We start from the raw sequence: 24,535 nt of genomic DNA, 5'->3' as shown, positions 1-24,535 counted from the left end.
TACTGGTGTGATGGAGCTGGGCTGGTGCCGCAGCCGGGGTCCCCGCGTGCCGGGGGCGCAGGGTCAGGCCAGGCCTGCGGCTCGGTGGGCGACGGCTGCCCGCCAGCTCCCGCTGGTCACCGTTAAGGGGAAGGGGAGCGGCTGGGGTGCGGCGGCTCAGACCGGGGACGGCGAGGGCTGCAGAGACGCGCTGCGCGTTCACGGCGCGGCACGGTGAACTCACGCTACACGCGCGTGTGCAAACGGGACACCGCGCACCCTGCAAAGCCCCCCGCCGGCTGCGCACGCGGCGCGGTGCAAAACGCCGGGCCGGGTTGCGCGGGTGCTTCGCCGCACCGCCCGCGAAGGTGGCGGCCCCGGGGGAGCACGCGGCCCCGGGGGCGCTGCAGCGCCGCCGCACCCGGCCCCGTGCGGGCGCCGAACGGCCCCGGCCCGCAGCGGCGCTCCCAGCCGGCCGGGCGGGTGTGGCGCGGGGCGGGCGCCGCGGGGCCAATGAGCGCCGGGGCGGTGCCGCGCGCGGGGCAAGTTTGCCGGTAGCGGGGCGGGAACCAATCGGCTCGGGGGCCGGCGGGGCGGGGGCCAATGGGAGCGCGGCGGGGCGGTGCGCGCGCGGAGCCCGTCCCGGTGCCCGGTCCCGGCGCTCCGTGGAGCGCCGCGCGAGGCGCGGGGCTGAGCTCCGCTCCGCCGCGTTCCTGCTCCGCCGCGCAGCAGCCTGGCTCCGCCCCGGCGGGGATGCCCGCCGGTGGGGTGTAGAGGAGCGCCCCGGTGCCCCGGGAGGATGTCGGGGAGCGGCGGAGCGCTGCTGCTGGTGCTGCTGCTGGCGCTGCTCGGTGCCCCGGGGGGCGCGCAGCCGGCGGGGGAAGCCGCCTGCCGCTCCGTCCGCACCGCCTTCCAGGTGCTGCAGCCCGGGGCCAAGTGGGTGCCCGAGAGCCCCGTGCCAGGTGAGACCGTCCGGCCTGCCGGGGCTCGCCGGTGCCCTGTGGACGGGGGTGCGCCGGGGCCGCTCGGGTGCGGGGCGAAGCGGCTGTAGCGCCCGGGAAGGGGGGCGCGGGGAGGGTCGCTGCGGGGCGCCGCGGAGCCGGCTGCGGGTTGCCCACCCGCCGGAGCGCCTCTTCCCCGGCGGCTGGGTGCGGAGGCAACCGGGCGCTGCGCTCCGGGAGCGGCGGGTGCGCCCCGCTGCTGGGCTGGACCGGCAGCCCGCCGCGCCGTCCCTGCGCCGTCCCCCTCCCGGGTGAGCGGGCGGTTTGCGGCTGTCGTTCTGCTCAGCAGGGGCTCCCCGGGGGGGGGCTCGCAGCGAGCTGGGGCTGTCGGGCAGGGACCCGCCGCCCACGCGTGCCCTACCGGGGCGGGGAGAGCGCCGCGTATCTGCCCGCCAGCCGCGCACCCGGCTCCGTCCGCGGGTCCCGGCTCGCCGCAGCAGGGCGCTGGGCAGCGCCGTCCCCCGAGGGCCGTGTCCCCCGGGGAGCTTCCAGCGCCCCGCTGACCCCGGGGGCTGCCCGCAGGCAGCCGGGCGGGGGGGCTCGGCGGAGCCGGCTCGGTGCTGCTGCGCCGTGAGCGTTACAGGTGGTGGCACCGCACCGAGCCCCGCCGGGCTGCTTCCCGCCCGCTGCCGCCTGCCCATCGGAAAATAGCCATGCAATGCTTGAATTGTCAACCTTATAAAGGCTCTTTGGCAGTTTTTTTGAGTAACTGGGGAGTACCGGCTCCCCCAGATGGGTGGCTGTGCTCTCGGAGTGGGTTTTGGTGGCTGCGTGACAGAGGTGCCGTGAGAGCGCGGGGGCCGCCGTGGCCGGGTAGGTACGTGATGGATGGAGAACGCCGGCCCTGCAAAGCTTGTGATCAAAGTATGGAAAGGGAGAGATAACGGGCAAACGTGACAGGCAGGGGAGGTGCAATGAGATCATCGCTAGCAGGAGCTGCTTTTAATTATGTGTTGAGTTACATTTCTTGCATTCGGCATCGTACAGACCAGAAATACAGGAGTCGCCCAGGCAATGGTCGGCTGTAGCGCGGGAGAGGAAGGGGAGAAGCGGGGTGCCTGTGGCTGGGCTGTGAGGTGCTGTGTCAGCCGGTGCGCATCCCAAACAGTTTGGTCTGTAGGGCTGTAGCAGTGCCTGAGATCTAGAAGGAGAGTTTAGATTTAAGTCCTGGTGAGAGGGTTGCCTTCCGTATCCTTTCCTATCCTTACACCCTCTTCCTGTATGATTTTTAACACTTTTCTTGATGTTTCTTTCAAAGTAGCTGCAGGAGCACTATCTGGTTTCTCCCCATCCTGCAGGGTCCTGGTCTCTTTCCAGTAGCACTGGAAATACCTTGTGATGAAATGTTTGCGTGGAGGGTTGCAGGGAGGGGAAGGAGCAGCTCATATCACTGCTGGAATGACAAATTCTGTTTGTTATCAAAGACATGTCTTCCCTGGCTTCAGTGAAAGTCTGTGAAGTGTTTGCTTTGATCCCTAAGTAACTTTCTTGGAATGTACTTTTACAGGGAGAGGTGATGGAGGGGTGGGCAGCTGGGGTGTTCCCGATGGGACCCTGCAGGCTGTGCTGTGAGTGGTGAGGGGCTGCTGGCACCTCTGTGCTGCAGTGGGGTCAGTCCTTCCCCAGAAACCTGTGGCATCCTCCATCCTGGCCTGGGCTGTGATCACAGTGGGTGCCCTTGCCCAGGCATCTTCCTTTCCTAGCAGGGCTCAGGCTGCTGGAGTTGCTCAGTTGAGCTCTTGCTGCCCGGGGAGCCCCAGCTGCATCTCTGGTACTCCAGAGTAAGGAGCCCTTTGCCTCTCTGCAGAGCCTGTGGGTAGCTGGATCAATACCTCATAACAGGCCTGGTGTTTCAAGTGAATGGTTCCAGCTTGTTATGATGATAAAGTTCCCACACATCAAATCGAAAGTGGATTTTACATTTGCCTAAGTACATAAACTTGATCATAATTAAAGCAATGACTGCTTGCTTATACCTTGGATCCGGCCCATCTTGCATGACTCTGTGTAGTAATTACACTTCAGAGCACTTGCTTCTCCTAGTAGCAGCTGCATAAATCTCTGTAATAGGGGAACATCACTCAAGGACTATTTTCCAGGCGTCTGTTTATTGCTTTTTTTCCTTTCATACATCTGTCAATTAAAAAAAGTTTTGGAGTTCCCAGCCACAGATCAACACGGAATCAATTCTGAGAACCTTTGCCTATAGATCATATCACCCTAGAGAAACTGAGGGTTTAAACAACTTACTTAAAATATTGGGGGTATTTTGACACAAACAGAGAACAATGGTTTCTGGAAGCCACATTTTGCATTATGAGCAGCTGTGGCTGAAGGTGTTAAGTAGCGGGAGCGCTGCAGAGTTGCAAGGCAGGCAGGAGAGATGTCCCCCGGCTCCGTTCTGCTGGACCGACGGTGCGTGGGCTGGGGGGACAGCGCACAGCGCTCCCCGCAGAGGAGCTCAGCCGCACCAGGCTGATACTTAAAATTAAAAAAAACCCAACAACAAAACCAAACCAAAAGGCAGTTCTGATAAATGTGAGGAAAGCGTCGTGCTGTTTCATGAATGCTGTTATGTGCTGGGATTAATTCTAGGTGAAGGCGTGCATCAGGCAGCGAGCAGGAGCCTGGTCCCTTCAGGTCCTGCAGCCTGGGGACTGGGTTTTTGCAGTTCTAGAGCATCGCAGGTGGGCAGCAGCATGACCTAACCGCTGTCAGCTGTGGCTGACTGTTTGGAGTGGTGGGAGGATGTAATTCATGGCAACTGCTCCACTCGAGCTAGCTGAGAGGCCTTGTGCTGGAGAAGAGCGAAGGCAGGGCGATGTGAGTGCTTTTCACAGGTTCTTCTGAAGCTGAGACGTAACACCAGCTCGCGAGCCAGCCTGTCATTCTGCGCTGGGGTAATTTCACATTCATTAAGAACTGAATTCTCTTCTTCTTATGCTGCCTGTCTTGGTTTTCTTCTTCCTCTTGTCTTTTCCCTACGTAATTTCTTATGTATAAACCGTAACTTGAATTTCCATTTTCCTCGGTCTTTTTTTCTCTCCTCTTTGCCGCTTGGATTTCTTTGTGTTTGAGGGTGACGTGCCAGGTAATTGGGCTGGTGCACGTGGGTGGAGGGGAAGGGGCAGGGGCAAGCTGTTGCCTTGCCAAGGTGGGAGAGGGGGTGGATGTCTGTGGCTCTGGGCAGTAGGAAAGCTGAGGAATATTTATCTTGGCAGAAATATCAGCTGGAGGGTTTGTTCCATGCTTGTGCAGTTTCCAGCTTTTTGTTTATTCTCTTCGGAGGCAAAGAAGAGATTAACCTTTTGCTTTTGGAGTTGGGTGTAAAGCTGTACAACTGGCTGGCTGAGCGTGTCAAGCTTTCTTCTCTTCTTTTTGGCTGCTGATGTGTGCCATCATACAACTTAAAAACTAAAAATCCCAACTCTTCCTGCTGGACCCGATGCAAGCTGGTTCCCTTTGTGCTCCTGCTCTTTTGTCCTGGTTTTCCTGAGTGGGACTAATGATACTCCTCTTAGTGCAGCCTGTTTAGCTTAGCATGGTGGTTTAAGATCTTAGTTTGCTAGGTAATTGAGTTTTCTGTTCTTAATTATTTCAGGCCTGCAAGTTGCTCTCTTGATAGTTAAGAGAGCAGGAGCAGAACCCTAAAATTTAGTAACCTTCCCAGGCAGTGGTTTTGTAGTGAGATCATTAATTTTATTTTTTTTTTTTTCCCCCAGGGGTTAATTTTAACAACATCCTGAACAGTGTTCTTCCCAGTCTTTGGAATGGCTGTAGGGTGTGTGTCCGTAACAAATGTGTACAGTGCGTGGGTGCCCACAAATTAACTCCGTACTTCTGATGACGGTATTGTTGATACATTTGTACCTTTGTTAGGGGGGAACTCTTACTCTGTAAAACCTCTCTCTTTTCTCGATAACTTCTTCTTTTAAAAGATGTGATGTTATAGAGTGTTATATTTGTGTGGCAGTCATCTGGCCAACATTGCAAGGCTTGGGGAGGAATCCCGAGTCAGATGGCCATGTGAAACATAAGACGGAATAGGAAATAAAAGATAATTAAGCAGTAATAAATATCCCATGTAGTACCCATACTGTTCCAACTTTAATCACCTATTGAACGAGGTTGGTTTATAATTTATATCTCTTTAATTAGGTTTTAAAGAGATCAGCACTTAACCTGGGTTCTGAACATTTGTGTTTCCTTCCCCCCGCCCCCAAATGCTGAGCATTAAAAGCCAGTGACAGATGCACGATCCCCTAGTCACATAATTTAAAAGGTTTTTAATAAAAAAAAACCAAATTAAAAAAATTGAAATAGCTGGGGGAAAAGCCAATATGTTTAAAGGTTGAATCACTGCTTTTATCTGTTTAAAGTACGATGCTGACTGCGAAACAATTAGAGAAAGAAAATGAACATGAAGCAGCAGCTTTCTTAAGGGTAATATTAACAAATTGGTGAGCTGAGAGGGTGGGATGAAGCCCCCTGATGTTTCCAGGCTGCAGAAGGTGAAGGGTGCTGCTGCATGGGGTGGCAGAGCCCTCCTGTTAACACAGGGAGGAGGCTGCAGTAATGTGGCATAGAGCAGGGACAGGTTCTTATTTTGGCAATGCCTGGGGTAAATTTGGGGTGAACGTTAATCTGATTTAAGCCGCCGTTGTGTCTGGGTGGGCAGGCTTGTGTGCCCCGTGGAAAGCGCGGCTTGCCTGCCTGTATCTGATGACAGGGTTGGAGCTGTCCTGGGATGCTTAGGATCAAAACACAATCCTTCAGCCTCATGGAGGAGTTCACAACTGCCTGCAGATGATCTCAAGTTGTTTTGTTTGGTTTTTTTTTTAAATTTTGACATTTAATCCACTGAAATTATTTTCACTTCTGCTGTACTAACCACCTATCTGTGGGAATAATTGTACATCAAAGTCAAATTTAAAGCATTAAATTCACTGCTACCCAGACTTCAGTAAAAAATCACTGTGTCAGGAGAAGAAGGAAAAGGCAGGGTGCTGCTGAAATTACTGTAGCTGTGGAGATTAGTTCTGTCAGCTAGGAGCGTATGCAAAATTACTGGAGCATTTACACTGCTGTTCCCCAAGATGGCATAAATGGCACAGCGCTCTGACGGTGCCTGGCTCCAGCACCTATGGAAGGGGCCGCATCCAGCTCCTGTTCACCCCTGGCAGCTGGGTGTTGGAGGGTCAGGCTCCCGTGCTTATTAGCATTGCATTGATATCACCAATCTTGCAAAGGTTGGTATGTGAATGTCTCCATGCAATTTAATAAAACCGTTGGAGTAATTTGTGGGACACTCTTCTTTCTGAAAGTGAATTTGTAGTGATTTATGGCAGCAGGAGGAGGTTGTTTGCAAGGGCTGACTGGCATTATGAGGTGTAATGGCTTGAAACTTGAAGGAAAAGGAGGTGGTGGTGAAGGTTAGGAGATAAAAACAGCCTTAACAGTAAGGGCCGCTAGGCAGTGGAAGGGGCTCTTCTATCTCGCAAGTGGGAGCTGTGGCTGGAGGTATTTATGTTTAGACAAAAATGCTTAGAGGGGTGGATTGGGAGGCAGGGGGTAGGATTTGATGACTCACAGGACCTTTTCAATTACATTTATGGAGCCAGAAACGTGTGACAGTTTAATTCGTGCTGGTGCCTGGTCTGTAGGCTTGCAGTGTGTTTCCAGGCGTTTGCGTCTGTGCAGCCACGGTGCTGGCGGAGCGTTCACAGTTTGCATAGGGTCTGGGTCTCGTGGGTGGTGCTGCAGCATACGGGCGCAGAAGAGGGTCCTGCAGGCAATGGCATGAATAAACCCCAAATATATTTGCAGGTCAGAAAGCGCTGTCCCTCTTCCATCGGCATCTGCTGGGGCTGGGGTCAGCGGGGTGGGTTAGTGGCTCCTGGGCATCAAAGCCTCTTTCCCTTACTGCTAGGACTTAGGGATGGGGCTGTCTGGGTGTGCTCAGCCCTGGGAAAGCCACGTACAGAAAATAGCTGGCAGGTGGGAGTCAGGCCCCTGTTCCCTGGCCCAGGGTAGCAGCACTGCGCCAAGGACTGTCCCTGGTAGCTTGTAAGAGCCTGTCCTGCCTGTATTGACCTGTTGCGTTTACCGTGGCGTTTCTGGTCACCACTGTTAGTTGGCTATCTCTGTAAAACGTTTTAAGCTGTCAGAGTTAATTCTCAGGCTTTTTCCTCCTCCTTTGTGATTGCTCTGCTACAGCATGTGTCCCTCTACTTCACAAAAACAAAAATCCATTTAAGGGGAGAAACTGGCTTAATTGCCAAAAAGAAGGATGGGATGTGAGTAGATGACCTTGCTGCTTCCTATGCCTGGCTTTAACTTGCACAGATCTCTTAATTGCCAACTCTCAGATTTTCTATATTGGTATTTCCATTAATCATGGAAGGCTTTTTTTTTTTTTTTTCCCCCCATTTGAAATGTGTCCAATATAATAAATGTAGGAGGAAATAAGCTTTGTGTTAACAAGAAATGTATGGCTTTATTGTAGTGTTAAAGGAACAATGCTAAGCCTTTTTGCAGTGTAAATTGACTTGGATTTGACTTCAAAAAACCTCTTTAACTCCCTGTTATATAACTGCTCCTCTCATTAACAGTGTCTTGCTATTGTGCGGTTTCGTGGTCCCTGTTATTTTTTAGATGCACGAAGTGCCTGTCACAGTGCTCCTCCGTAGCGGCTTAGTTCACAAGCCACGGAGGCTCGATCTGTGGTGCTGGCTTTTGTTGGGGGCTGGATGAAGGATTTTGTGCTGCGTGTCCTGTTTTGCAGAAGGGGAAACGGAGGCAGCGGGTAGAGATGGAGCTGGGGGGGTGGTGCTCTTTCTCCCCCTCTGCCACGCGTTGTTTTGCGGTGACGGCAGGACTTGCATTGGTTAAAGCTCCTCTCCACATGTGAAATGCACGTTGCAGATGAAGTGTTTCATGTTGTTTTTCCCAGGCTGTGCCAGGGGAAGAAATGGAGCTGGAGGGAGGAGGGTTTCTGCTGTCGCTGCTCCCGAGCCCTGACAGCTGGTTTTCCCTCGGTGGTGTGCATGACTCTTCTTCAGGAGGTACACGATTGAACTGACATTAATATTAATCCTGTTCTTCTGGAGTACACTTAGAAAAGTGACTTTTGACACTTTCTAGTAATTAGTGAGAGAGTGGATGTGGTATGACTCTTAAGAAGGAGAGGAGAGGGCAACCTGGAAGGATGTGTAATCCTTCCAGAGCAGAGATGTAAATGGCCAAACTTGCTTTTATTGAGGGGGAAAAAACCTCTATAGCAAGGGGGAAGGCAGAGCAAGGGCCGAGGGGTGTGTGGAGCCCGTTCACCCTGTGTGGGCTGTTGGTTGCTGGCTTGGGGACTGCTTCCTAGTCCTGGTTCTGGGCAGTGCTGAGCCTGACAGGGAGCTGCTGCTGCTCAGGGCACGATGCGGTTTGGGTGGCACACACTGAAGCGTAAATCCCTTGCTGCCATGTGGCCATGGACAGCTGTTTTTAATGGACTTGTTGCTTAGCGTTGGAGTTTCTAACAGCAGCATCATATTAGGTGGGTTTTTGTGTGATGAAGGCTATTTGCTTTGATATGAGCTTGTTGCTTTGCTAGTGTTTGTGGGGCCACAGTTTGCCATGGAAGGTTGATCAAGAATGAGGCTTCTTGTTGCTGCTGCTTCTAGCTCTTCTGTTCCATCTTTTCCTGTTGTCTAAACCCAAAAGGTGATTTTTTTTCCCCTAGTTTTTATTTCACTTTTTAGCTAATGGCAACAGCACTTTTCCTAAAATTGTCTACTACCTCCAGGAGTAAGAGCTTTGGGAAGGTCAAACCCCAAACTTTAGCATCACTGACCAGTGCTTTGAGTTACAGCTTGAGATGCCAGAGCAAGCGATATTCCTCTTGCCTTCGTTTCCTGGCTGTTGCACTGTTCCTGGTGAATGGGTGGAGGTGCTGCCCCTGCAGTGGCATGGCTGCTGCTGAACAGGCAATTTTGCAGTGCTCAGCGCATGCCTCAGGACCTGTCCGTCTGCAGTGGGACTCACATAAGTGAAGTGATAGCTTTGCCTGTTGCAATGGGGGAAAGATGGGACGGTGAAATTGGTGGGAGGACTCGAGATATTTACAATTTAGAAGTCTTAATTAGCACTAAAAACCCCAGTAGGTCATTATTGTTGTGCCCTTCTGTTGTTACTGTTATTGCTGTGGATGCAAAAGGTTGGAGATCACAGGCAAATGACACAGTTATTTGTATTAAGCTAGTTTTAAGTCTTAATGCAAATTACAAGCATATCCTGCCTGCTGAACTACATGTGTTGCTCTATTAATTGTAAATCCACAGCTACAAATCCTGGCTCCTTTTTTCCGTCTCCCACTCCATCTTTTCTGGGTGCCTGCAGCTCCTTACCAGTGTGTTGGTGGGCATGTCCTAGGCAGGAGGGCGATGCTCTGTATCGCTCTGCTCAGCACCGCCACATCAGTGGATGGAGTGTGTGGGAGCTGAAGCGAGCGGGATGCTGGCAGGCGTACGTAGTAAGCTCTCGGGGGCTATTGCTCAGAAATCTTGGCTCTGCCTTATCAGTCTTCTCCTTTGGCCAAGCTGCTTGCTCAGGACAAATTCCAGAAATGGCATCAGTTTGCCCAAACAGTAATTGCAGCGATACCACTGTATGGGGTTTGTTTCCTCTCTACTCCCAGCAATTCCACCTCCTAATGCAAATTTTTCTGCCCTTCTTCTGTTCCTTTCCAGGGTCTGATCTGCAAGTATGTATCCCAAAGGGCTCCACGTGCTGCTCGAGGAAGATGGAGGAGAAGTACCAGGCAACAGCCCGCCTGAACATGGAGCAGCTCCTGCAGTCTGCCAGCATGGAGCTGAAGTTCCTTGTCATCCAGAACGCTGCGGTCTTCCAAGGTGAGTGCTGGGGGTCATCCAGGCATGTGGCAGGAGGAGGAGGTGCTTCTGCTCCTCTTCCTCAGTACCTGGCAATCAGAAATGCAGGTGGCTGGACTGTTCACTTATTTTCAATTGTTTGTATATGTTATATATGTTTATGATAAATAATATACCTGGTTTGGTATATGGCTGCTCTGCAGGGCTTGTCCTGAATATTCCTGTAGCTGAAACAGCAAATGTAAATTTGAACACTAAACCTCTTCAAGTGCAAATTTAAAAAGAAATGAAAACCCCACTTCTCCAAGAATTAAAATATCTGTGCAAGTACAGTCTTGTCTGATTCTGCCAGTCCCAAAACCCAGGTTGCAGTAATATGATCTGGTTGTCACCCTGGTGTGATGCTATAACGTGTGCATTGATTACTGTAAACCACTGCAAAACAAAGTTGACGATTCCATGTGAAGGTGGGTAGAGGCTGCCTTGTTCACAAGCGTGGTCCCTGGTGCTGCCAGGGGGTGTCTGGGTGCTTGGTAACTTATTGCCACACTATACAGTGGCAGCTCTTTTTTTTTTTTTTTTTTCTAATGATAACGTGATGTGATGTATTGTTGTCTCAGAAAAACCAATCTTTGACAATTATTTTCTGCTGTGGATACACACTAGTTTGTATCACTTGAATCTGCAATAATTTCTTTTTTAGGACCTTTACACAAGCAAAACTTATTCTATCCGTGGTTAATGCGTGGTGAAATGATTGCTTGCTTGTTGAGTACTATCCTATTGAGGTTCCATCATTCTGTATTAATGGCATTTTTGCCTATATTTAAAAAAGAAGGCACAAGCAGTCAAGCATTTTTTTTTCTCCTTCATGCTGATATTTTTCTAGAATAATTGATTTATTTTTGTTGCATGCCTCACTAACAGCAAGACCCAGAGATTGCTGAAGCCTGTGAGATCGTGGCAAAGCTCTGTTCTAGTCCACAACTGACTGATGAAGTCTAATGTGTTGTTTTTCTCAATGTAAGATCGAATAAATTGCTGAGGAGGTAACAGTGTATTTTTTTCCTGATACTTCTTAATGCAGTGACCATTAAGTTCCAATTCTGCTAAACAGAATGGAGTAAAACCGAGAGATTGCTTTCCTAGGCGTTGGAGATGAGGACTGGCTTCAGAAATGGTGAATAACCTGGCTGGAATACAAAGTGCCTGCCTCCTTCCCCTACCATTTGACAAAACCATTGCAACATCAGAGTTTTTACTGTGTGTAGGAGTGGCACCCTATGATACTATAGTTTGTATATAGCATAGCGGTTGGGTGCTCTAGCTCTGAAATTTCTGCTTCTTCTGGGGAGAGCTGAATCCCTTGATCTGATATTTTTTCCTGGGTTTTTTTTGTTTGTGTTTTTTTTTTTAAACTGTGAATTTCCATCCTGGCCGTGAGAGCCCTTTCCCTCTCCAGGGGTTTTAGAGCTGGTGTTACTCAGAAAACCCTTGGTATGCAGAATTGCCATTCTTGGTGGTGGGGAAGAAGAGCATTTGATTGAAGAGTTCCTGACCACTTCTGCTTATAAAATAAAGCTCATGACTAATTTTAAAGATCTTTTGTAATCCCATTGTAGGAGAGGAGTTCCTAGCTGGATCCGCTGAGGAGCTCACTTCACCTCGTACAAAGTGTTTGGGACTTGGAAGGGCAATTAGATTTTGAAAATTGTGTGCTTTTGTTATCTTTAAATTTAATCTCAAAGTCTGTAGAAGAACACTTATTTTAATAGATAGATCTTTTGATTGCTACTTGTTTAAGAGCATTTTGATGGCTGCAGCACCAGAGGCTGTTCAGCTACAGAAATTGTACTTGGACCCAAGATACGGCAGTCTGGTTTCTTGTTTCTGGGAACTGCTTGTGGTAAGGGACAGGCTTCTGTCTCAAGACATCACTAAGGGAGCTGGTGGTGGGGTGCAGTGTCTCAAATCAGACCCCACTGGTGTGCTGTTTGCTTCCTCCCGCATTGCCAAGGTATGTGCTATGGCAGCTGGTTGTAGGTCAGAAGACTTCTGCTGCCCTGGCACAGCTGGAGAATGTAGGATGCCCATGCTATGTAGGGTTTCAGCTATGGGGGGGGATGCTGGAGCAGTCAGGGGAGAGGCACTCGTGACAGCTGTTGGAGCCCATGTGGTCCCTGAGCATCTCCTGCAAGTCCTGCTCCCATATGGTGTCTCTCCTTGAAGTTGGGGCAGATGCTCTGTGACTTCAGGAACTGGGACTGCAGGAGTGGGATAGCCCAAAGCAATGTCAACTCTCACGTGCGTGCTCTGGCAGGGGAGACAGCTCTCCGTGTGTGTCTTGCATTGGGTAGGACCCAGTGTCTGCCAGGGATCCTGCACAGAGCACGGGTAATTGCACCACTTATGTTGGTATGGAAACATCCTAACCACTCATATAAAAACACAAATGTGAAAGCCTTCAGAGTTAATTTTAATATTTTTAGCCTGGCATCTAAAGGGACTGCTAGTCTTGACAAACAAAATCTCACCCAGATGTTATTATTTTGCACCAAATTTAATTTCTTCCTACTGAAGCCAGAGCAGCATCTCTGCTGATAAAGATCAAGGGAAATTGTCTGGCATTTACAGAAAATCTCATCCAGGCCTATCTGTTACAATGTTCACTTAGCAAAGTTTATTAGATTATTAGTTTTAGACCCTTGGGCTTTTCTTTATTGCAGTTAAGGAGGAAAAATCCCAACGAAAAAAATCCTCCCTTCACTAAATTTAAATAGTACAATTAGCTTCTAGTGTTGTCTTACAGGCATTTTTTAAAATTATGAAGATGATTTAAGTAGTGATTTAATCCTTTGGAAACTTGCTGCGTTTGACACTGTTAAAATGGATTGTAGCTGCTTTGACTGCAGTTTAAATCTTTCCCTAGCATTTCTTTGAGGGTAGGATTTTTCACTCCCACGCAGTGTATCCGTGCTGGTCCCTGCTGGGTGCGCACCTCCCGGTTCTGGTTCTCAGCTGGTGGCAGCTCAGGTGCGTACCATGAAGCTAGGCTGAACCATGTCACTTCAAAACTTGCTCCATATGTCTTTTGACAAGTGACATTTAGTATTGCTCTGGGGCTCTCATCCAAACTAACCAGTGAGTTAGTGCAACTAACCTGCTGTAGTAAAGGGCGAGAGCCCTGCCGGCAGTTTTTCTCCCCTCTTTTTCTCCTGACTTTAGACCTTGGCTTTTTGATGGGGTGTTTCTAGTTCTTCCACCACCTAATCTTTTTCTATAACAACAGAAAAAGCCCTCAACAAATCCTGCTGGTTTCCTAAATAAGAAATCCGAATCTGAATAACTCTGCTTTGTGAAAGGTAAACTTGAACAAGAAAGTACCAGGGTGGTTCTTGGTTTGGTTTTGGTTGGGTTTTTTCTCCTCCTTCCCCCAATAAAGAGCTCTGCGCCCTGGGGTTGTGTTGTGTTTCATGTTCATCAGTCTGATGCTTCCAGCTTCCCAAGTTTGGGAATTTGCTTTTGAGTGATCACTTAATTTCTTGTCTGGCATACTGACTGTGTTGTCCAGCTAACAGAAAATTAAAGCTTTAGCAGCTCCTCAGATGCAACTTTCATGGTACCCTCCTCCTAGTTCTTTGTCCGTGGGAAAAGGTACTTTTTAACCAGTGGAGACTGCAACGCAATTAAGCACAGAAGGACCCTCCAAGGGAAGAGGAGCATCTGCACCTGTTGCTCCTATTGCTTTGTGTAGGACTTGCTCATGGTCTTCCCCCTCCAGCAAGTGTGAAGCACTGGGACACGAGAGCTGGCTGCTAGGGGTTGCTTCTGCAGGAGTGACACAGTGTGCTCCTGGAGAAAGTGGCTTTCATTATTCCAAGTGATTGCTCAGATAAACTATGAGCAGGATCTCACGTTGTCCTTCTGCAGCCTCTTCTGTTGATGCTGGTCAAATCCTGGAGTGGCCCCTGGTGCAAACCCCAGGCTGTTGGAGCATGTTGGTGGCCGCTCTGCGATCTGGCAGCGATGGAGAGGTTGCTGGAGCCAGCAGGGTAGCAGTGGTGTCAGGCTTGAGATACACCACATGCCTGGTTCTGACCCAGAGTCTAGCCACTCTGCCGCCTGTGTGGGCTCGGGGCTTGCTTCCACCCGCTTCCCAAATAGCTCCTGGGGGCTGCAGAGCTGCTGGGACTTCGGGAATGTGGGGGACAGTGGGAAGGCAGGAGTGCAATTACCCAAACTGGAAAATGGGCCAGGATGCTGCAGCTGAATCCCCTTTGGTGAAAACTTGTAGGCTTAAATTAAGGCTTGATCCATTCCCTCTTGAAGGCAATGGCATTTAACCTTCTGTGAGCGGCAGCTGGGAGATGGAGCTCTGTTGGGTACCTAAGGGGAGCTTGCAGGGGCTATGGAGATTTGAGGGGGTTTGGGGAAGTGTGTTTCAGAGTAGTTTCTAGGAAGACCATGATGAATTAATACGGATAAACTTGCGTGTACGTGTATGGCATTCCCTTATTCATGGGAGAATCCTGCTTCTGCCCTCTGGAGCAGGACCCTCGCTGGGTCTGGTGGAGCAGGCGGTGTGGGGAGGACGTCAGTTCATCTCCCCTTGTGTGCTGCAGTGCTGCAGAGCTGTAACTTAGTCCTACCAGGTGGCTCTGAAGGCTGTAAATCCTCTGTTAGGCATAAATGCAGCCATTTTGGTTATTTACAGTTATTTACACTATCCATTTATATCTGTCAAGAAGAAGGTGGTTTTGACATTGCAAGCTTCTATCAGGTTATCTTTAATCAGTTTAGAGGCACCTAAGCCACAAATATATCAAATAGCCCATCCTAATGTTGGAGTCCTCTAAAGTATGACTGAATTATTTATTTTGTTATGATGAAAATGTCTGGGCTTTATTGGGTTTTCTTTGAAGAACTTGATTCTGCTTGAAGTCTGGAAGATAAAAGATCAGCGATTGTCTCTCCAAGTTTCTTATTCCGAATCCTTCAAGGCTTTTCATTTTTCACAAGCTTCTCTTACTACTTTAGAGTCAAGGTGAGGGAGTTGAGATTTCTTTTGTAAAATAGGTTTAAATATATAAAAAAACTTTTATCTTTACTAATTATGCTCTGCATAGGTAAGTCCAAGATGCACGTGTCATCAATTAGGTGAGAAGAGATGGGCTGCGGGGTGGGAGCTATTGCTCATTAATCACTGAGGAGGGTCTGCAGGTAGCAGCACTGCCCAGCAGAGCTTGTGTCGTACTGTTTGGAATAGTTTAATATTCCAATGTCTTTAAGCCAATTAAGCCTGACAGTGAGTGCAGGAGGGTATTTCAGGTGTCAGCAGTAGGAAGAGCCCTGGCAGGCCTTTAGCACCGTGTGGTTCTGCAGACCGCTTACAGTGTGGGGCAGGAGGAAGGAGGCGATACAGGGCGAGTGGGAGTTGATAGCTATTTGGATAACTATTTCTGGATGTGTAAAGCAGTGGAAGTGAGAGGTGCTGAGCGTTTGGAGGTCTTGGAGATGTGCCCTGGGGACCAGCAGGCCACCGTTGTGGTGTGCGCACAGGTTCGAACATCTAACCACTGTGCAGGTTTGGATCATCAGCCAGGCTTTTTGTGCAGCTTTTCTATGGAGAAGGAAAGTGATTATGGTTAACTGAATAAATGCAAATAAACAAGGTTCTTAGCAGTAGTCAAATGTGATATGAGTGGGGTGGTCAGCTTAATAGCTGCAGGTACGTTGTGAAAAGTGCATATGAAAATGAACTCTTGCTTGTGGGCTTGTAAAATATTAAGCTGACATTTTAGAGTGGACTCAGAGAATGAATTAATTTTTGGAAGAGAATATTAAAAGTCTAATTAGATTTTACAAGTAAATAAGCACCACAAATCGATCTCTCTATCATATTATAATTCCTGTTCCTAATTAGTCCTCTGCTAACTAAAGTCTTGCTGCATCCTTCTCCACAGTGGCAGTTCTTCCCTCTGAAAGCTTCTTGTTTTGTTGTTATTATTTTAATTTTTTTTTTATTAATGTGTATTTAAAATAGGAATTGTCTCGCTGGGTCAATTCAAGCTGGTATTCTGCCTTTGGCAGTGGTTCCTGCCAGATGCTTTGGATGCACAAAGTTTGTAGTGGAAAACTATGGCGATACGTTTCCCAGGTTGATAACGATGTTCTAAACTGATCATTACAGGTAGGTGGAAATTGCTGTCTGCATAATGAGAGATCTCTAGTTGTCAGAATTGGTCTAGGGAGGTTATGTTTCCTTTCAAATAACCAGAACTTATTGTTCATAAATCATGGTTAATCTGTTTATTACACTCGCATACGAAGCTGGAAGTCTAGAGTGTGCTATAATGCTTAGCTTTAGGAGCAGAGCTGTAATAGTAGCAGCAGTTTCAAATGATTTGAAATTGGGGGATCAGCAAAATGCAGGAGTTAGCAGAAGCTTTGGGCTTTAAAAATGACTGCTGAGGATTGATGAGTTTCTTTAACAAATTGTAAAATCCATCATGCGGGAGTTAGGGCATGAAACTGCCCTCCTGAGCCGCATAAACCATGGGTTTGGAAGTATTGCGTGACAGTACACGCTACCGGGAAGAGAGATTTTGAAAGATGTTTGGTTTTGCTTTTGTTTCTTCCTTTGCTGCCTGGGATTTCAATGCCAGCACTGCACTGGCATGCAGCTTGCCAGGCTCTGGGTGTGCTGGATGGGGGTGCTCCTCATGATGCTGAACCTGAGGTAAGGGGCTCCCGTCTTGCCTGGGCTCCCTTTCCTCTGCTTTGGTCAATACCGGAGTGGTCACATTCCCCTGATCTTCCAAAATCCTGGTGCATCTTGGACAGCTTTGCACAGCCCTTGCTCACAGCTGCTGGAGAGCTTGGCATGCATCTTTGGGGTGCTCCTTGCAGGAGGGAGCTTGTTGGCTTTTGCTGCTGTTTCCCTGCACCCCCTTTTGAGCTCTGCAGTGCACACCTGCACCGACAGCCTCTCCGGTTCCCATCTGCGTTTCCTTGCAGGGAGGACCCCTGTGCGGTCCCCATGTTGGGTATCCATAGGTTGGCTGCTGTAGGAAGAAGTTGCACTGTGCCCTTTGCAGAGGGCTAGCAGCAGCTCCGTGGCACATCTGTAGGGGACTGAAGTGCGTGGCAGGAGATGTCCCTGGTCCTCCAGCCCCTGCTTTTGGGCCTCTGTGGCCTGGAGGGTGCAGCTGTGGGGAATTGCATGTGGTTGAGATCCTTTCCCAGTGTGTCCTGCCTCTGTTTTCCCCTGTAATTAAATACTGCTGATGCCCTTCCCCTGATCAGTGAAATGAGGCTTGGAGGTTAATAGGGGGCTTTTTGTGACCGCCTACATGCTGCTTCAGCAGTTTTTAAACACTGCGCTGGGTGTCTGAGCTTAGGAGTCTCCAGTTGAAAGAGCAGAGCAATTCCTGGGTGCTTGTGAACCTGCCTTCTGCTGCTGGGGTACTGTCCCCTGCCAGCTCTGCCGCTGCTTTTCTGCTGTGGAAGGGGATGGTGCTCCCCTGGCTTCCGAGAGGTGTAGGGAGGGGCTGGCCATGGGCCCCCCGGGGCTGATCCCTTCGCACGGCCATGGCAGATGCTGCACCCGCATCCTCTTGTGTCTGTGGTGCTCTGCCCCCGTGGGAGATGTGGACCTTTTGGATGGGGAGGTGTCTGGGCTGGGTGTCTGCAGGAACATGGTGGCCTTGCTGAGATGCCTGCGGTGTCTCCTGCAGCATCTCCGTGGTTGCATCCCCGCAGTGGTGCTGCCTCTGTCTTGCCTGCTTTGAACCCCTGCTGGCAAAACACCGTCCTCTGCCTGCGCTCCCTGTTGGGAGTGAGCTGTGAGATAACTGGGGAGCAGGGGCTCCTGTGTTCTACCAGTCTTCCGCTTCTACAAGTGTGGGCTGTCTTCTGTAATTACCTTCTGAGCTGCAAGTTATCATCCTTTGATAGTTCAAGTACTAACATTCTTAAAATACCTCCTAATGCTATAAAGCAGTCAAATTACATCTTTCTAGCTTGCAGTAGGATGATCTAAATGTCGTGTTACCCTTGAATGTGGTATTTATAGAACTGCTTGGTGCCTTTTTGTTTTGTTTTGGTTTTTTTTTTTTCCTTTGTAATTCCGGTACAGAAATGGACATGGTGGCATCTTCCATCTCTTGGCCTGAAAGGATAAGTAGAGGCATTCTCATCATGCAGAGCTGGTTTGCATTTGCTGGGGAGCAAATGGGGGGAAAAAGCCAACACCCAGCCATAAAGGCAGGACTGTCTCTGTAAAGAAAACATTTTGCTAGATTGTCATCTACTTTACTTTTAAAGCAGCAATAAGATATAGCGATAAAATGGCCAATGGTGCATTTCATCTGAGGGAAATGAACTTGTGCTGAGCCAATTAAACTGTCAATACGCGGTGGTTTCACGTTCCCTCGAGCTGGCTGGGTCACCTCAGGTGTGTTACTCACTCTCACTTCACCACTGATGTGAAATCAATTTTAGCAATTTATAATCTTTCATTTTAGTGTGAAAGTATATTAATCTGTGAAAAATGCTGCTCAGATAGCGAGGGTAGGTGAGAGCTTTCTACACAAGTGTGTATAGCTGGCAGTGCCTTGGGTTACCTGGTGTGTAGAAGCCTGTGTAACTTTTGGGCACACTGGAGGCACTGATGGTCCATGTCTGAAGCCTTGGGCTTTATCCTTAAAATGTTCTAAAATCACAGGAGTGTCTTGGTCTAATCTTTCACTCCTCAATTGCAGTAGTTTGAAATGAGCTTTATTCCTTCAGCCCAGAGGAGGCACGCCTTCCACATTCTTTCTGAGATCAAGAGCAGCAAAGGAGCAAGTGTGGCAGGCTCGTAGTACGTGTTGCTCATTAGAAAATAAAGCAGATGAGTCTGGCAGGGGTGGTGGAGAGGTGCTGAGGGATGTGGGATCTACCCTGTGTTTTGTGTCTGTGGCAACAGTATCTAAATGTTTGGGTTTAGGTTTTCCTCCTCCTGCTGCTGTGGAGGGGATGTGGGCTGGGCTGCATCCAGGTCAGACCGAGGTGCCCAGGGGAGGCGTTACCTGGAAAACCCTTTTCCTCCAGTGACGCTGGGATGCTGTACCCAGTGCTGTGTCTCCTTGCAGCTGTCAGAGTACCTGTCTGTGTTGCAAGATGCGGTAGCGTTGTTCTGGGGTGACCCTGTTGCTTGCTGCACGGATGCTGTGTCTCAGCAGTAGGTTTTGTTTTGGCAGCTTCTTGGATCTTGCGTTGCTTTATGGATAGTCGGTGGATGCTTGGTGCACCTGGGAGGCGATGTCCCTGTGGTGGTCCTTCCTCTGCTCTTCCAAGCGGTGTGTGCCCAGAGGTCTGCGTTGCTCTGGAGGGACTTGGTAGCTTCAGGGGTTCAGGCAGCAAGGGAGAGTGCCTACACAGTGTTTATTTACAACAGTAACGAACCAGGCTGTGCTTAAAACCTCTTGTCTTCCTCCTAAAATGAGATCCCAGCTTCAGGAGCTCTGTGGGTGTTGGAGGATGGTCACGTTGTTGCATAGTGACCATCTCTCAGCGCAGTAGGAGAGGACCCATGTCTTGTTGCCTGCAAATACGCTGAGTTACAGAGTTGCTGGAATTTTCTCTAGCCCCCTCTCCTTTCTTTTTTTTTTTTTTGCTATGTAGCTGGTTTGATGGGCCTGTGATGCAGTTTCTCCACCCAAGTCAGCTGTGACCCGAGGGGCGAGGGGAAGCCCCCTTGCATCAAAGGGTAACTTGCCTGACATCAGCAGCATTGGAAAAGCTTTGACAGGGGGAAAGCCCTGAGGGCAGGCGTGGGTGGAAGAAAACTTGCCTAATGGGGAAGAAATGCCTCATTTTTAGGTGCTAAAGGTGCACTGCAGGTCCTTTCTGTAAACCTGATTACACCAGCTGCTGGGAGCTGGGAGGTTTGGGCACGGCTGAGTTTCTGGGGTTGGAGTGGCCTCAGCTGCAGTCTCTGGGTGGCCTGGTGCTTCCCAAAGATTGACCAAAACTTGCTGTGGCTTCTGGGACAGCCTTAAACCTCCCGTTTTTCCCTGCTGCAGGGCTGGGTCCCACAGCAAAGCGAAGGGGTTGGACCAGGTTGGTGACCAGCAGCTGGGGCAGGTTGAACCTGGTTGCTGCTTAAGGTCTCCAACAGAGCTGAAGCGACAGGCGAGTCTCTGCTGTCTCCCTTGTGTGTAGCGGAGTTGTGCTGCACAGGGTTTGAAGGCTACAGTTGACCACAGGCTAAAATAATGTGACAGCCTGGCTGTACCGTCCTGCTGTCCCTCTGTGCTATTGCCACCAGAGCACTTGTGGGGATGAAGCATCTGTACAGGCCACGAGGTCCTGGGTGTGTCGTGTGGGTGTATGAATTTGGAATTAAAGATCTTGCACGTTGGTGGCAGAGGGATGTGAGCCAAGTGCATCTCAGAGACAGATCCCACCAAGCGACTGGAAAGAGACCTAACTCTTGGTGATGTTAGGGAAGGGATGGCATTTGTGTCACCAGTGCCCTGGGCTGGCAGCGCTCTCCCCAGCTGAAAATGCAATAGCTGCTGTCTGGTTCAATTGCCTTCCTTGTGGTGTTTTTTTGTTTTTTTTTTTTTTTAAGCCAGTAAGATTAAACCTTCATGGTTTCTGATAAACATAGGCCTAACAGGTTTTTTTTCCCACAAAGGGAAAATATTTTTGCTCTTAATATTGATCCAAAAGTCTCAATGACACGGCAGCTGGTCGACACCCCCCCCACCCCCCCCCCCTACAACCTGTGTGCTCCTGCTGGGGGTGGGGGCTGAGGCCAAAATCAATTCCTGTCGCCCCACAATGAATGAAGGAATTGCTTGCAGTATGCCTGAACGTTTTCAGCTCTGCTTTGCATTGCAGATTAGTTCAAAACTGCTACAAAATAAAAATTGGTGACCAACATGATGAAATGCCCTTTCCCCCTCCACCTCCCCACCTCCCCCCCCACTTCCCTCTGCTGTAGTGCCTGGAAGTAACGTTGCTGGGGTGGTGATACTTTGGCAGGCTCAGATCTTACGCTAAAAAGGCACAGGAAAATACTTCAGGGTGTATTTATGCAAGGAGCTAAGTAACTTTCAATGCTGGGTTTAGCAGCGGTTAGACTTAAATCGGTGATTGCTGTAGTGTGCGCACCGGCTGGCTTGCCTTGTGTGGTTTTGATGTGATGCTGGATTGGGACCATTTGTCCCACGCAACACCAGTGGGTCAGTGGGACAACTGGGTTTGCAGATGGCAGTCGGTGCTGCACAGGAGGCTAGTAAAAACTCTCATGTGTGAAAGTAAATGCGTTTCCATGAAGTGATGCATTTAGGAATCAATGCATCTTCTATGATGGATGAAACGTAGAAAGTGTCACATACTTAATCTGCTGATTTTATTTTTTTTAAAAAAATTTAATTGGAAAAAAAAATCATCTGAATGTGTGCTTGGAAAAAAAATAATCACATAAACCTGTTGGTTAGAAAGTGAAGATTAAAAAACCCAGCCCTCTGAGACAAGGCAAAATAAACAGCAGTGTAGATCAATTGTAAATGAATTCTGTTGCTGATTAGCTCTTCCCAAATTTGTCATCTTCAAGTCAGAAAATCTATGATTGAATGTCATAAAGAAGCAATTTTAAAAGCGGTAGAGAACAGTAAGGCTACCTCTAGGATTACAGCTCAGCTTTGGAACTCATTCTTTTTGAAGGGAACTGGTGAGTAACAGATTTCAGTAATACGACATATTTGTATTGGTCAAATTCCTATTATGATTGCAGTGAAAAATGATGTTCCTTTTTTTAGGGAAAGGAAATTAAATAGGCCTAGTAATCCATGTCAGGAGACTGGCTTACACTAAAAGGGGAGGGAAGAATGTGAAGGCTCCTCAGATCGATTCATTCTTTTGAGTCTGTCTCATTAAAAAAATAAAATCAAATTGCTACTGAATTTCTGAAGAATTATATTGTAATGACACACATGCTTTTACTGCCTTTTAATTATGAAATAATTTCAATCTGCTTCAGTTTCCCATGTAAGTGAGCTATGAACTGTTCTTAAATATTGGCTCATAAATGCCAAGTAGTTCTTTAAATGGAAGAAAATGGTATCCCTGGTCCTCCAGCTGAGCATGCCAGCCCACATCATAGCAGGGTGAGAACTGCCATTTGCACTAGAGAAATCTCTGCTGGTTCGTTTAGGTGCACAGCTTCCCTCTGGATGGGGCTTTTAAGATTGTTATTTATGCTGCTGTTTGTCAGGGCAGTGCTCGGTCTCTGATGTCCGGCTGCACAGCCGTGATCGACCTTCTTATGAAACCTTTGGGAATTGTTATGTACTTAGTGAGGGCTGGATGGACATCTCTGAGATTTTCACACGTGGTGTAATGCGTTGCCCCCCTCAGCTGGGTAGAGGCAGGGCTCAGGTGCACAGCTGGTGCATGGTTCTACAGCTAAGCCTCCTCTTGCGTAGAAAAGACATTTAAAAAAAAAAAAAAGTCTTGTCTAAAAATGACCAGGAGAATGCTGAATCTCTTGCATGGCATTTCTTATGACTGAAATACTTGCTGCAAGGAGGGGTTGGCTCCTGTTGTTAATGCATCAGTAAGAAATGTTGAATACAAATACTTATTTTTTTTGCGGGGGGGGGGTGGGGAGTGAGGGAATAGCAGGAGCCCAGTACTGGGTGGTGGTCTTCTGCTCAGCCTCTCTTGGAGGACAGGGTGATCCATGGTGGTTCTCCTTCTCCTTGCAGAAGAGCTGTATGTGCTGGCTGCAGAAGGGTAATGCTTGGCTGTCAGGCTGCATGTGGCGCGCTGCTTGTGTGCAGGGCAGTGCAGCCAGCGTGGCCGCGGATGCTCGTGAGCAACATGTGTGAGACTGTCCCAGGGTTAGGCAGCGAGCTGGTTCTAGGTGAGATTAGAAGGAATGGTTACTCTTGCCTCTCGTCCTGCAGAAGGATGATGTGGCTGCTTAGTGAGCTTTATCCTCGGTAGAAACCAGGGGGGCCACAGAAGGAGGATGGCTGGCCTCTGGGCTGGTGGGGTGTTGCGGTGGCATCTGCCTGGGGGGGCTGAACACTGAGGGGCTCTGCAGGTGTTTGGTGCTTATATGAACAGCCCTGGTTTGCTGTAGGTTCACATCTGCCCAGCTGTGTTGTGTTCCCATGGCAGCCCCCCCGCTGGGGGTGGGACCTAAGCAGGGGCTGAGGTGCATCCATCCTCTGGCATGGAGGGGAAAGCGTGTGCGTTGCACAAGTAGTACTGCAAACAGTGTGATGCAGCATTGCAATAAATGAAGAAAGTGCCTGCGTTGAAGTGGGTAGTCTGGAAAAGGGGGAAAGGTCTGCTGCCTTGAAGAGCGCTTGTGCTGATGTAGCCTTCGTTGTCCCTGGGAATGAGCTTTGTGATTTCTGAAGGAAGATTAAAGGTGTGTTTCCGTACAGAGTAGGTGTTCTCATCTGTGTTGGCTGAGAGGTGGCAATTGTGTGCTGGAATTTGAAGCGGCTTTGAAGCTGGAGGTGATAAGCTGCTTTTTACCCTCTTTTACTTTGTTCATAGACTGTTTGTTTAGATAACAGTTTGGAAGTGATATTAGTAACCCTGTATGTCACGTTTTGGTCCCAGTGAAGAATAAGCGCAGTGCATTTGACATTTGGGGAAATGGTTCATTTTCTAAGAGGTGTGGTTCAGAATCTTACTTCTTGAACTAATGGACAGTATAATGGTATTTTTTTACTACGTTGTATAGATTTTTACCTTGAAGATGCTCTGTAAAGTGCACTGTGTTACTAGTATTAAATAAAAGCAAATACTTCACATCAAATGAGAAGGCAGTCTTTGAACTGGTAAGAGGCTGGAAACCATTTATTTCTCTAGCTTGTGATGCCTCACCGTGACATAAGCATGAAAAATAATTAGACTCGCTAGTAAGTAAATATTTGATCCCAAAAATGCATCTTCAAGGTATAGAGCTGGGAGAAAGTAACCTTTTCAGATGCACGTTGATACTCCTGGATTTGTCTCACACCAGCAGCTAGAATGCAAATTTACATTCAGAAAACTAAATCGGAAGAATATTATTGCGGGTGAGAAGTTTATGAAGGTTATGAACAAACCAGGCAATCTGTGACCTCGGTTTGGTTTCTTGTGTCCTGTGCATTAGAATACAAGCCTTTAATTATAGCATCATGTGTATTTTTTCCATAAGCTTCTTCCCTTGTGTAAAAGCACTGAATGGATGTCCCTTAATGAGTCATTTTCTTTCTCCTCATTGTTTGATGCCTGGTTCTTGATGCTTCCAAATGACACTTAAGGACAGAATTCTTCAAAATCTTAAATTGCATGCGAAAACATCATTTTCACGCTGTTTCATGCTGTTCAGCGCTGAGTACTAACATGTTTCTTCCAGAGATGGAAAAACTGAAATTCAGGAGCCTAATTAAGACCCTTTTTTGATCATGTTCACTGCAGTGTAGCAATATATATTAAAGCTGTAGGTCTTGGGTTTGGATACAGCCTCTGGTTAATGCTGGCTTTGTACACTCCACACCTTTTGGCTTCTGGAGCTGGCAAGTCAAGGAGCTGGAGCAGCAGTGTCCGACTTCCAAGTACTTCAACTTTGCTTTTAAGTTAATGCCTAGTAGCAATAATGCACCCAAACCTGGGATC

The 24,535-nt window shown here is 48.7% G+C and overlaps 1 protein-coding gene across 1 annotated transcript in view; it reads left to right on the top strand.

The window, feature by feature from the left end:
- Nucleotides 1-614: 614 nt before the first annotated feature.
- Nucleotides 615-24,535, top strand: part of GPC3 (glypican 3) — a 154,933-nt gene continuing 131,012 nt past the window's right edge. Inside the window, exons 1-2 of the mRNA XM_055818337.1 lie at nt 615-941; nt 9,719-9,880. Of these exons, the coding sequence (XP_055674312.1) occupies nt 779-941; nt 9,719-9,880 (325 nt within the window). The 5' untranslated portion in view covers nt 615-778. The remainder of the gene's footprint in view (nt 942-9,718; nt 9,881-24,535) is intronic.

Source organism: Falco peregrinus, chromosome 13, assembly GCF_023634155.1.
Source record: "Falco peregrinus isolate bFalPer1 chromosome 13, bFalPer1.pri, whole genome shotgun sequence".
Classification (NCBI taxonomy): Eukaryota; Metazoa; Chordata; class Aves; order Falconiformes; family Falconidae; genus Falco; species Falco peregrinus.
The sequence above is the reverse complement of the archived record's forward strand: the minus strand, read 5'-3'. Positions and strand labels throughout refer to the sequence as shown.